Source organism: Aythya marila (assembly GCF_965140915.1).
Source record: "Aythya marila genome assembly, chromosome: 15".
NCBI classification, from domain to species: domain Eukaryota; kingdom Metazoa; phylum Chordata; class Aves; order Anseriformes; family Anatidae; genus Aythya; species Aythya marila.
Genome location: NC_139056.1, coordinates 11,948,630 through 11,962,396, shown reverse-complemented (window position 1 = coordinate 11,962,396; position 13,767 = coordinate 11,948,630). Strand labels below are relative to the sequence as shown.

Sequence of the window (13,767 nt, the reverse complement as noted above, 5' to 3'; positions counted from 1 at the left end):
TGTTTTATCATCAGAAAAGAGATAACATTTTAACTGAAATCAGTGGACTTCTCAAAGCAATCATGAAAAGTCTCTTTCCAAAGTGCAAAAATAAGTAATCTCTAAAACACAACTGAAAACATTCAAAGCCTTAAAATCATGGGTATTAATCCTGCCAGGACATTTCTGGGACAATGTGGAATTTATGTGGCAGGTGATTTCCCATGTCAAGCGTAGCCTCAGATCATCAGATATGCAGCATTGTTTGCTCTTTCCTTTCAGCACATATAGAAAAGCATAAGTACACATAAATGCATTCTTTCCAGAGAGAGAACAAGATTTAATCAAATCCACAATAAACGTTGTGCAATTACAATGAATGTTACTAGACAGCATGCTACACTCAGTGAACCATATGCCTAAATGATACAGTATGGGTTTTGTAAACATCAGATCTTCCACGGTTCCATCTCTCTAGCGCTAATCCTTTGACACTTAGCTGAAGTACAGGATTTGTTCCAGAATCATGTCAGGTTCCATTTTTATTTCCTGCTGCAATTACTTGGTGTGTATTTTTTTTTCTAAATACCACAGTCCATGCCAGATATCAGGCTAAAATGCAGTCATTTTAGCTGGCCAAACACACTTTTATTCCACTGTCATATATTGAATTTTCTCAGGTAAGGGACTTCTGTGGCAGTAGTGCAAGATACAGTTCTGATGTATTCAAAGCTTTCCTTCACCTCTGTGGAAAAACTTGCTTTTGTTTGTTTTCTCAAATCAGTTCTCTAGCTGTAGTATTGCATAGGTGTACAAACTCTAATATCATCATGGTGCCTTTCAATCCTCATACTCTTTTTTTTTATCACTGAAAGCAACCCAGTTCATTTTCAGGAAGAATCTGTTGTTTTCAAATCTTTAAAAAAGGAAAAGACAAGCTGCCGTGCCCAGTTGAAGGTGACCAAAATTATGTCTCATTGAACTGCTAAGGCTTAATTCAGCCAAAGCAGCAGACTGGAACGAGGTATTGCAAATATATGCATTACAGTGAGCGCAAGGGTGACTAAGCACCAGCACGGATACAATCACGTAATTCCATTATGCAGGTTTATCCTTAAGCACGTAACTTCGATTACTCCAGACTGAATTACATCAGCCACAGACTACCTGCCTGTGTATTGTCTCAGAAGGAGATCAGCACTCTTTGCTGCTAAGCTTTATATTTTACAGCGTGGTGGGATGTCTCGTGTCCCAGTTGTTTGTAGTAATTACCCCTTTTTACCCAACTCCTCTAACTGCAGGTAAATAAGTTCAATTTTAATGACAGCAGCGGTAGGAGACTTGTCCGACAGTAATGTTACGAAATCTTACAGATCTTACCTCAGAAACAAGCAAAAATGAAATCCCTGTTAAAAGTACTTTCTGAAGAGACCTTGTTAGCAACTTCTGGACGATGCCAGGCAAAGTTCCTACTGCTGATGTCCCTCTAACACAGCGTTCATCTGTGCGGGTGCTCAGCCCACGGCTCGCCAGCTCCTGCCACAGAGGCAGCCCCGGCCTCCAGCCGCAGCCTGGCCAGGGCCTCGCCATGCTTCAGGGGCAGGAGCTCTCCAGAAACCCCAACCGAGCGCTTCTCCAGCGCCGGGCACCTTCTCAGCCCCGGCGTGGCTGCGTCGCGGAAGCCGATGCTGCGGTGCTTGTGTTTGTACTGCCTTCTGGCTCAGCCAGCCCCAAACACTTCCCCCTCTCGTTTCGGCCGGGTTTACGCTTTTATCAGACTGCGAATCAAGGTCAGGACTTGAAAGGTGGAACCGAGAGGAAGGCGAGTCCTCCTGCCCGCTGCTCGCGGCCCTCTTACCTCCCGCTCCATCTCACGTTCCTCCGTGCCGCGGGACCCGCAGGCGCCCCGTCTGCGATGAGGGGAGCCTGACGAGATGCCTCGGCCTTCTTCTCCGGGGGCACATCGCCTGCCGCCCCACGGCGCGCCACACGCTGCACTTGTTTTTCCCCCGGTGACTTACTCACAAGTTTGTGCACCGCCAGGCCCCTCCCTTTCGCTGTTTACAGCCCTTTTTTTCCAGAAGTGAGAGGCCGGGCTGGCAGCCGAGCGAGCTGCTGGGGTGCGCTCAGCCTCGGGGCTTCACATTCACGGCGAGCAATGCTGGGGCTGCAGCAGTGAGCAAAGCTGGCAGGGGAGTATCAGATGGGGACGTTTGAGAGCCCCTTCCCTGCCACCTACAGCTCTTGGGCAAGAGCATGTGCTTTATTTTTAACCTGTGGTAAGAATATACAGCGTTGAGGTTTCAGTTTTCTAGGCGATACATCCTGAACAGGCAGAGTCACCCATGTTAAGAATCACCCAAGTGCTTGTCCTGCTTTACAAAGGTGACTTGTAGCAGGTAGGGAGACGAGTTTCTGGGTGTTTGAATGTGGAGATGGCTTTGGTGTTGAGAAGAGGGATTAAAATAAGACCGGTCCTCACTTTGTGATGGTGTTAGGGATTCCGCGCTGTCTCCTTTTTTTGGTAAGTTGAACAGCGGGTTGTGCTCAGTATTCATGCCACACACAATTAATGATGTATGTACTCTCTATCCTTAAAATGAAGCATGTCCATGCTGTCTTTTGAAAAGTTTTGCGCTGTAGGTTGATAGTTTATTGCATATTGAACTGTGTACTGTGGATGTTTTGTTGGTCGTATGAGAACTCCTCAGGCTCACAAACTGAAGTCGCTTCCTCCATCAAAGTATAGTTTAATGGATAGTGACAACTGAAACTGAGAGCTGCCCCCATTTTCCTAAACCATTTACCTTATATTTAGAGATTCTGAGTTCTCATTCTGCAGCAAATAAACAGCAAAAAAAAATCCACTAATTAAAAATTAAATTAAGCAGGTGTTATGGGGTAAACACCAGAGAAACGCTAAAAATGGTTAGTCTGTGTTGAGTTGCCCTTTTCAGTGCAGTTTGTTTTTATAGACAAGGTCAGTGCTTCTTGTTCCATACCTAACAATTCGCTATGAATGTTGTAAAGCCACTGTAGCTCCTAAATAGCAGAGGATTCATATATTTCTTTTTGATATGTAGTCCACAGACAAAATTAAACATGCCATGAATAACTGTGTTACAGACTGTGCCATCCAGTCTTGGCTGCCTCAAAACTTCAGAAGGACTTTAATCATCCGAAGTTCGCTGGGGAAACAGCAAAGTAGGCAAGGTATTAGCATAGAAGTACTTCTAAAGCTTGGATAGCTGGATGGAAGCCAGTTTTTTTACATGTCATAAAAATTAATGGGGATTTTATTTAGATAAAAATCTACACATAGACTTGAGGAAAATGTCTTACAACATGCAAAAAGTTAAGAGCACTTGGTGGCAAAAATTATTGTAGAAAAAATGCATAAAGTAAACTTCAGTTAATGAGTAAGAAAAAAATCAAGTGCTGCTTTGTTCTACTATAGAGTCCATAGCTGTAATCAGTTGTTTTCTTCAGAAATACATAGGGCAGCACCAAGTTGCAGAGCAGGTTGGTTAACAGTTTCAAGCATGACCATTCTGCACTGATTATTTTATTTGATGTAAAAAGAAACAAAACACACACACACACCTTTATCCTACTGTAGCACTGTCTCATACTGTGCAGTTTAGAAAAATAAATGCTTTAGTCTACTGGCCCTGTTGAGTTATCATCTATACATGAAATAGCTTTTACCTAGATAATCTGACCTCTGAATATGCATTTTGACAAGCTGTAGTATCATTACAAGCCATATGTAGCTAATAAAGCTGTTGCCAACAAATGAAATCTCTAAAGAGGCCTAAGATTCACGCTTTCTCTTCTAGAGTTCCCAAAGGATCTCTTAATTTGTACAGAGACCGAAAACAAGGAGTATTGCACAGGAAAGGCTGAACAGAGCTTTGCTCCACTGCACAGGCTTGTTCGGGTGGAAGATGAGAGAACTGAAGGGCTTTGCCAGACCTGTGCATATATGCATGAGCCATGACTTAGTAGATTGTCAGCTACTCATCAGGGTTTGTAAGGTGCTTTTAGAAAGTGACGCACTAAATATTATTTATGGATTAATCCCTAACAATTTAAATAATGGATGATTGGTATTTCTGAAAAGTAGCATACCTGCAATTAGTTGGGCCTCAAGAGGAGCACCCTCTGAAATCTCAAGCGCAAGAGAAAGCCATGTCATGCTGCTGTTACCTCGAAGTCTGAATAACATGACATTTTTTTTGGCTAACTAGTTTACATACATGCCATAGGGATTAACACAAGAGTTGTTGGCTGGATATACAGAAAAGTAAAACTAGATTGCCCAGGTTAGATGAGAGGAGAAAAAATGCAGCAGTGCAGGCAAGTAAGGTCCAAATCCACCTTCCTTGTGCAGTCGCTGAGTTGCTATTGTTTATAATATAATGATACAGCTCAGATAAAATGCTTTTAACCTTAGTGTAGAAGAAAATCCTGCTTGATGCTGGGCTGAAAAACAGGCCTCTTCCAACCCTATCATTTATGTCTTCATGGTGCAATCATTGACCAGTTTGACAGGTGGTATACTTATAATTGATACCGGTTTCATTTTATAATGTAGTTAATTCCCTGCACTATAACGTGAAAGAAGCCATGACTAAATTACAAGAATAAATGATGTATAAAGTAGCATTAAATTAATCATTCTGTCTTGGTTGTTCAAAAAGTACTAAAAAAAAAGCAAGAGGAGCTCAGTGGGAACAGGGGTTGTTTTCTTCTTCCTTCAGTCTGAGCACTTTCTAACACGGTTCTGCCAGAGGGAGCACAGGGTTGCCAGCCCTGGCAAGTGAATTCAGGGGCACAGCAGGCCTTGTGGCCACCCCCTCCCACTGACTGCACCTTTATCTTTGGCTCCTTTTTTTAGCACAGTAATTTGAACAAACAAACAAAACCTGACCTTTGACTCAGCCCATCCAACTGCTGCCTACCCCCACTTCGCTATGCGCAATTGGAGTCTGTGAGCCCGTTTCCAGCCTTGCAGCTTACTGCCTCCCTTCAGTCCCGTCTTAGTCCTTCAGAGTTCCTTCCGCCCAGATGTAAATGCTTACATACGTTTTCCTCTGTTTTTTCAAAAATCTTGTGTTTCACATCTGTCTGGCCCTTGTTTTCTCTGCTCTCTCTCTGTGATGGCTCCATTCCAGTTAGCACTGCACCCCCCATCACCGTTTGCTCATATAACACACGTATAGTATTATACCCCTCACAGGGGTTCTCAGTATTACATTCTTCACTTCTTCTCTTCTCTATCACTTTCTTAAGAGACATCCCAAGCTGCCTCGGATACATTCTTAGGCATGTCAAGCCAGCAACAAGACCTGCATCTCAGCAGCCACGGTGTATTTCTGTCACACGTGGAGTGAGGACACAGTTGCTCATGCTTCTGAAGTCATTCTTAGACATCGTTCATTCATCTCGCCGCTTTTCCAGAAACTGAGTACACGGCTACTTGAGAACACTTCAAAATTCAGCTCCTTCCCATGGGCCCCTCTCACTTGCTTTGTGACCCTTTTTATTGTTCGGCAGATGTTCGCAGCCACCGTCAGTTGTTTATTCTCTCATTCTATAAGCACCAGCGTTGTGGTAAATCACCCTGCCTTATAGCTGCGGTGTCATTCAGCTCCCACTTCTGTGATAAACTGCTTACTGCTGCTGGCCTGGTAGCAGCCCACTAAATAAATGCAATTTTTTTGCTTCTGTTTCAACGGTTTGCTTATATTATTTTATTATTGCTATATAAATATATATCATTCCCTCTAATATAAAATATTAACAATTTTTCAGCTGCACATTTTGTTTAGATTGTTCATTTCTTTGGGAATCTGAGTGCATTTAAGGCCATGCCAGAACTAAGTTCTCTGCAAATTGCTGTCAACAAATCAGTAAGCATCAAGCGAGTTCAGGCGCTCCTTTGGAAGAAAGAGGAAAACTCATTTTTAGGTAATGGCAACTGTTTTTTCAACACTGTGTCTTCAGGTTCAGAACTGTGTCTTCTGTCAGATGGGAACTGAAGGAATTTCTTCTGTCTTTAAAGTTCATAGAAGATTGCTCAAAAAATGTGTGTCCATCAGTTGTGGATAGCTGCATTTGCTTTTTTTTTCTCATTTTCCCCTCAATTTTTAGGTAGCTTAAAGCTTAGGAGAACAGATAAGATACTCCAGTATAGGAAGAATAAAAGATCAATTACTCTGGAAACCACGACAGAAGCTGCCAAAACCCGTTGTATCTGTCAGTAAGTAGTAGCATGGTAGTGGTCTGGAGAGTTGTGGTAACCGAGTACCATGGGATAGAGGAGAGAAATGAAATTCTTGCGAAACTGGGGAGGCTAAGTCTTGTGAAGAGATCTTCCATACAAGTCTGGAGAGGCCTTAGTGCTGGATTGAGTCCCCCATTCAGAGACAGATCTGCCAGGCACATCTGCCCTCCCAGCTAAATCCATCCCTTTCCCCCGTAGGGCAGCCTCAGCAGGAGCTGGGTTGCAGTGGCTGCCCAGGGCTCTGCAGGGGTTAACTCTGTACGCTTGGTTGTGTTGTTCCCTTATCGCAGTGCCCAAGTATCAGATGAGTGAGTATGACTGGTCTCCTGCTCCACCTCTTCCCGACTTTCGCTGTATCACTGAATTCCCAAAGAGTCTCTGCATGGAAAACATGACAGACCTTTTCTTCAGCAGGTATTACAGCAAGAAGGGATTTGCCAGAGAGTGGACAGTGCCAACTTATATCATGGAATTGTTGTGGCTCAAGGTTTCATTACTGCAAGAAGTGGGATCTCTTACTTTTGTGCACTTGTAAAGGAAGGCTTATCCACTAGGCAAAATAATTTCATGTTCAAGTGAATCAGTGCATATGCAGTCATTACCTGTGTTTGTCTACAAGCCTTAGCTGCCTGGGTTTCTGAAATAAGTCACAATTTTTAGATACCCACATATCTACTCAGTAATATTTTTCTTTAAAAATCGAGTTATTTACAAAATTAAAAGCAGCTACTTTTCTAGTACTCATACTCCCAGTAACTTACAGTGTATTAAATAACAATAATAATTAGAATGAAGCTTCATAAGGTGTTCTGAATTCTGGATTTTATAAAGCTAATGGGACTATGCGAAATGACAGCTTCTAAATGTCAGCGGAGCAGACGGCTCCGTTCCACGTTCAGTGTGATCAGCCAGTTAGTGCTGCTCCTCCAGCTCCTCGCTTACGCTGTCAGGGCACATGGAAGCTGATTTTGATACAGCTTTCCTGCTTTAAAACTAAGTAGCAACAAATCTAAAGTAAAGAAAGTTCAGCGTCAATTCAGATGAATGAAAATTGTTTTGCGCGTTGTTCGGTTTTGTAATTGGTTCAGTGAAAGCCTTTAAGAAAAAAAAAGCTGTAACCTGTGGCACAATTTCCACTATGCTTACAACTGGTGAGCCACAGAAACCAGAAGACTTAATTGAAACGTACAAGTTCAGTTTCTTGGAGAGCGCACAAGACCTTTAGCTGTAGCAAATATTTACATTCAATTTAAAACTGAATGTAAGTTGCAGTTTCTTTTAATGTGAAATACTTAAGTCAGTGGGTCAGACAAGGATTACATACACCTTCAGAAAGCACTCTCAATAGCTTGAAGTTGCTGTTCAGAATGTAGCAGGGACTCGATAGATTTACACGGAAGCTGCAATTTGTCCCACTGTCTTTAGTGAAACTATTATTTTTTTTTCTGACTTAATGAATAGATGATGGGTGCATGATTCACTGAAGGATCTTTATTATAGGATAAAATTTAACTTTTACCCCCCCAGTATCTACAGACGCCTTAAACTGTAGAATAACATGTCAGTTTGGGGCAAAAGACTGGTTATGGGGGAAAAATGCATTTATGAAACATCTTTTGTGTGTGTGTAAAGATCAGATCTTGGAGACAAATTTAAAATTCTCTGTTGAGACCTTTTTAATATTTTAGAAAAGAGGAAGTCACAAGACAGCTTTATGCTAAATTTCTTTGTATAGATCATTTGCACTTCTTTGAGATGGCAAGTGGCCAGATCTCTGAATTTCCAGTGTTTTGGGAGTTGCTTAGGATTCCAGGAGGAAGGATTGTTCATGAACTGAACGTTATGATTTAAATCAACATCACTCCATTAAAGACCAATTCTCAGCAGTCAAAATCAGTGCAAATTATCCTGTTCTAGATATCGGGGACTGAGCTCATCCCAGTGATGGAGCGTCAGAGGCACCAGCCCTGCTGGGACTGCCCTGTCCATGAGCCAGCGCGGTGAGCTGGCAGGGTGGAACCAGCAGCTCTTATCTTATCTCAGCCCTCTCCTTGCTGGCTTCACCCGTGCTTGGGGTTTGTGACGGAGCACTGCTCAGAGCTGGCAGCGCGGAAACATTCCTCGCAGATATTTAACTGCCAGTTGCAGACTGACAGGAGGCACAGATGGTAGTTTTCCTGGAAACTATAATATAATGTCATTTCCTATTAGAAGCATAAGTGAAAGCTGACTCGGTGACTTATCAACAAGAGATCACATTGGCTGTGTAGGACACTTGTGAAACACTCAGATTGCCAGGACCATGTTTCCAGTAAATCCAAAAATATTGACATAGTTCTTTCCCATATAACGCTTACAAGAGTCACTATGAAACTGGATTGAGTTTAGAGTTTGAAGGGAATAATCTGCCCCAGCAGTTGTAATGTGGCTGAAATGACTCCAAAAGCTGTCACATCCATTGAAGATAGCAGGTATCTTCCTGATCATTGTCAGCAAAAGTCTGAGACATCTTGTTCTGGATGCTCCTACGACTTTTCACTTCGCTTGCTTGCTGAAGGAAATACCAGTTCCTAGCTGCCTCTGTGACTGAGATGAACTTGCCTATTTGCTGATTTCATCTTATTCCATTTATAGTGTCTGGAGACAGTATTTTCACTGAACGTTTTAGGGAGGTTAGTATAATATTAATACTGATGTAAGGATGGCTATTATTAGACTGTAAGATCTGGAGCAGGAGCTTTCACTTACGAGGGGCTTGAAATTAACTGAGGCGTCTCACTGCCACAAACAGGTGGTGATTTGTGCTGCTTGTCTTGTGCAGCTTCCCATTCCGCTTCATCAGTGACAGGGATTTTTACCTGTTGTTCATCAAAATTTTCTGTTGATAGTCTTGTTGTCTTGTAGGGCTCCCTGTAGCACCTACATGTACGGGATGATCCATCAAACTCCAAAAAGCCCATAATGACCTTTACCACCTTCTGTTCTAGGATGCTTGCCAAGCCTTGGACAAGCGTACGTATTTGATGTTCTGTCACTTGACTCCTTGGCTATGCTTTCACAGGTGTGTGGGTGGGAATGCTTCCTTGGTTATTTTTAACGGAGCTCAGTTCTTCTGTGCATGTCAGTATGAGGCCACACAAGCATTTCCAATGCCAGAAAGCACACGTACTTTGTGAGGGCGAGCAATGCGTGAAGGGAGTCTTGGACCTGTGTAAACCTTGGCTCTCTGAATCAAGTCTCCCAGTACAAAGATATCTGTGGAGTTTTATCTCAAGTATACTACCTGTAACTGCCTATTACCCTGCATTCTGTCCAACCCATGGTATTTTGGGAAGCATTGCTTAGGATTTTTACACATTCCTGGGAGTACAGCCCAATAAATGACATTGAAATAAATTCTACAGCTTACTAATTGAACTTTATCATTTCACATGTCATTAAGCAATTATTGTTTTTTTTTTTTTGTTGTTGTTTGTTTGTTTGTTTGTTTTCTTTGAACAGGTTTATTATTATTATTTTCTTCCAGTTCCCAATAGGTATACACCTTAATAAAAATATTTCACACCACAGTAAGCCAGCACAACTCCTGTAGCAGATTTTGTTACTGCGGAAGCTGCATAGAGCCTCGATTATGAATTTACTTTGTATATCTGCTTCCTTCTGTGCTAATGGTTGGAAGCATGAGGAGTAATTACTTTGTCACAGAGCCAGTTTCTTAGTAATGATTGATAAATGATTGTTTTTACATAGCCCACAGATACAGGGTGCATACGATCATTAAACCACAGTTTGTGAGGAGGTCGCTGGAGCCAGCTAGCCTATCTTCACTTAAATGAACATTGCGTGTTTTAGCTGTTATGGAAAATTTACAGTATACTCTGATAAAGGCTTATCTGCTGTTCAGATCCTGAACACAGCAGTTAAAGTGAGTCATTCAGACATGAAGATCATGATCATAGATGTTCACATGAATCACTTTGTCCAGACGTTCAATCAACTTCTTTTTTCATCATTTCAGAATCAGTTCAAATTCTATTAAAATCCCTGCAAATCCAAAGCAAATCCTGCTTTGACTTAAATGATGGGGCCAATCAAATACGTGAAGAATATGATGCTGGCGTAAGAAGTAGTATGCTGCCTTTTTATGCTGCTTTAACATTTTTATAAAAAGGACATAAAGTTCAGTTGACAGAGCCCTAAAGCGAAGTAGGTCTTGTGCTAAGTACAGTAGAAAATAGATTTGCAAATATCATGGTGATTAGCATAGTTAAAAATGCTTGTGGAGGCTAAAAAAGACAGCAGTCATTCTGCTTATTTAAAGCTTCTGCTGAAAGCAGGAAATTTTTAGTGCTTTGAAGTTTGCCTTTGGCTTACCTTCTTTTGTAATATAAATGAAAATGCAGCTTAATTGTAATTAATTAGTTAATTGGCTATTTCAGTGTCTTCTAGCTGCTTTGCAGTAATATTTCACAGTATGGCTTGCTGTGTGTTTTATTATTGTGCTATGAATAGAAGATTCATAAGTATCTCACTTTCACTGATAACTGTTCTGCTTTATTAAAGGCTAATTAGATTAATTTTTGATCAATTCCTCTGCTTCATGTCTGTCATACTGTTCAGAATTTAATGTAAACTAAAATTGAAGATCTCCTATATTCAGAGCATTTAATAATAAAACCTTACAAGCACATTCTCAGTACATACAAGAAACAGTGAGAAGTGCAACCTGATATACAAGAGAATGAAAATTGATATGCATAAGAAAGCCTACTGTAACTTTCTTTTAGACAAGTAGATAAAAATAGAAAGCAGTATCATGAAAAGTTTAAACAATTATGTTTTTCCTAAAGAACTGACATCTAAAAACTGAACACTGATTTGTAAAGATAGAGCTACTTGTTTTCATTCAAGGTACATTATTACCGGTTGTTTCCAGACTCAAAAAAACAACAACAAATAAACAAACAAACAAAACCCCACAAAAGGAACCTAAAAGTTGAACTTCTTAAAAAATCTCACCTGGTAGGTACCCCCTTGCAGCTTCTGGATGGCTGGCAGAAACATTTTGCCCATCGAGACAGAACCTTTAGAAAGTAACTCAGCAGAAACTCCAATCTCTCATTTCTCTAGCAAGAGTAAACAATAGGGGAGGCTTAGAAAAAGCCCGCTGACGGCTGCACCAGCCCTGTTCGTGGCACCGAATCTGTATTTACATGTGACTTCCCCTGCACATACATACACATAATCTTTTAAGCTTCAGCTGCACGCTGCTATTGGCGGAGAGGGCAGTTGCAAAAACAAGGCATCCACAGTGATATCTCAAAGTGATTAAGTCCGAAGGGTGAAGGGGTGTTAATCATAGGGCCTGATCCTGCCATAAGGCCTATTTTGTTTACTGTATTCACAACTGTCATAGGATTTTGTTTTGTTTTTTAGCTGAAAGGACATTACTGTGGTTTGAGAACAGTCCAACCCTCGGTATAGCTGCATAGCAGGGGACTGATAGTGCTGGGGGGAGCTGCTTTGGTACCAGAAAAAGAATTTTTACCAGAGAAGTAGCTGTTCAGCAAAGCTGTGCATGCTAACAGTACAACAAACCCTGAGCAAAGTGAGCCAAACTGGCAAAAATACTGTGTTTGTAAAATTTGGTTTTCCTTAGAGCTTCTCCTCATGGCTCCATTTGTCAGGAGCCAAACCCTTCCCACCTTCAGACACCAATGCTACATAGCAAAAGCCTGTAGCATCCACCTGGCCTCTGTAGAGTTTAGACAGAAACCAGCATTAGAACTGAAAAAGAGCCAATGTATATTTTAAAAAATACTTTAATGTAAACCTCGGAATTATTTTAAGCATGCAAAAAGAACATTTTAATTAAAACAAAACAAAAAAAAGAAAATGCCACTGCTATATCATTCTTACTTTAATGAGATGATAAGTAAATGTAAATTCCTTCAATTTGAATGAAAAGTGTATAATATCAGGATTCTGTGTACTTAGCTTGAATACAAATAGTCCTTAAATAATTTGCCTTTTAAAACTGTAGTGAAGTATTAATTTATGTGTTTTCCTCCCTGCCCAAAGCAGGAAGTGTAATGGATGCTTTTACTTATTAACCAAAAAGGAGTTGACCCCTAAAATATATGAAGAATGTATGTAACATGCTCTTTGGTGTATGTAAAATGTACGTGTTTTGTTATTTTATGCCACTAGTTGTTTATTTTTGCTCTTAAAGCACCTTGTAACCTTAAACTTCACAACAGGACAAATATTTCTGTGGACTTAAAGGTAGCACTTGCGAACTTTTTTGACTGCTAGTGTTTATGATCGATGTAGTTGCCTAGTTCAATTACATTTTCAGTTTGGATAAGCTTTTTTGTTCATATTAAAGTAAAACTTGGTTTTCCATTTTTTGTCTTTATAAAGGTAGTAGCACTGTCTGTAGATTCAACTATTAATTTTGCTGTACATATAATTTTCCGTGACATGCTCTATTTTGGGTATTTTGGGGGATTTGTCAAACTGATAGATAACAAAGCACTTTTGTAATCTCGTATTTTTATGGGGAGGCAGTGTGGGGCGGTCCAGAATTACGCTTTTTTTTCCCTTTTATTTAATGGTTTGTAATATTTTATATTTATCTCTCTTTTGGTTAAGCCATGATGTGTGGTTTGTTTTGAAACAGAGCAAATACCCCCAAACTGTGCTGATTTACGTTTGATGAAATATCAGTGATGGTCGCCTGCAGAGTTTAAGGCGAAGTGGGCTTTCACTTTGAATTCAGACCTCATAAACTTGAGCGTACGGGCTTTGTGCAGGAGCAACATGAAGCTATTGGGAGGTGGAATTAATATTCCTTCAGTCCCTGAGGAGACCAGCGGGTAATAACGTGGCTCCTGTGCGTCTGCTGCTCCCCTGGCGCTGACAGGCCGCACCACGCGTCCCTTCCTGACACTTCGTGCCTTATCCTGATCGGGTCTGTCTCACGCTCTTTCCCTGAGGCTTGTTGGAAGGTAAAGGTGTGTGATCCCTACGTGCTGATGCCATGCAGTTAGTGGTGGCTCTGAGCATGGTGGTGGAGGCTGTGGTGCTTAGATGGTGTGGGTCCATCCCTTTGCCGATGCCCTTGGTGTCGCGCTCGCCCTGGTGTTGGTTGGGGCCTACCTGTGCGGCTTTGTGCTCAGGCTCGCTCCTGGCCAACAGGCGAACAGGGATGCCTGATGTTTTCCTTCAGTGACTTATTTTTTAATCTGTCTCATCACAAAGTAAGCAAGTGCCTGCCTAGGTGAAGGTGTAGCCCTTTCTGTGGCCTGCCCTGTCAAGAAATTTAGCCCATACTTCCAACACCTTTAAACACAAGGCAGGTATTTTTTCTGTGCACGTGGTGGAGATTCAACTGGGCAGGAGCACAATGTAAGCGTGAGGCATCAACAAAACCACACACACTTCTGCTCTGCCTCCCTGTGAAGGAGAAGATCCTGACCACAGAAGCCCTGGGGGTC

General features: G+C 41.5%; 2 protein-coding genes across 7 annotated transcripts in view; one reads left to right on the top strand and one right to left on the bottom strand.

The window, feature by feature from the left end:
• The window catches only part of CHLSN (cholesin), a 128,384-nt gene that overhangs the window by 44,064 nt on the left and 70,553 nt on the right, over positions 1–13,767 (top strand). The window contains exon 1 of one of the 3 annotated variants that reach the window (XM_082772049.1): positions 8,243–9,280. The exons of the other annotated variants lie outside the window; for them this stretch is intronic. Coding sequence (XP_082628175.1) covers positions 9,230–9,280 — 51 coding nt within the window. The 5' untranslated portion in view covers positions 8,243–9,229. Of the gene's footprint in view, positions 1–8,242; positions 9,281–13,767 lie in introns of those variants that run through there. 3 annotated transcript variants of the gene reach the window in all.
• Positions 1–13,767, bottom strand: part of GPR146 (G protein-coupled receptor 146) — a 52,919-nt gene that overhangs the window by 5,310 nt on the left and 33,842 nt on the right. Inside the window, exon 1 of one of the 4 annotated variants that reach the window (XM_082772045.1) lies at positions 11,288–11,624. The exons of 2 other annotated variants lie outside the window; for them this stretch is intronic. The gene's annotated coding sequence lies outside the window, so the exon portion shown is untranslated. Of the gene's footprint in view, positions 1–1,837; positions 2,292–11,287; positions 11,625–13,767 lie in introns of those variants that run through there. One more of the 4 variants, XM_082772046.1, reaches the window with a different exon arrangement.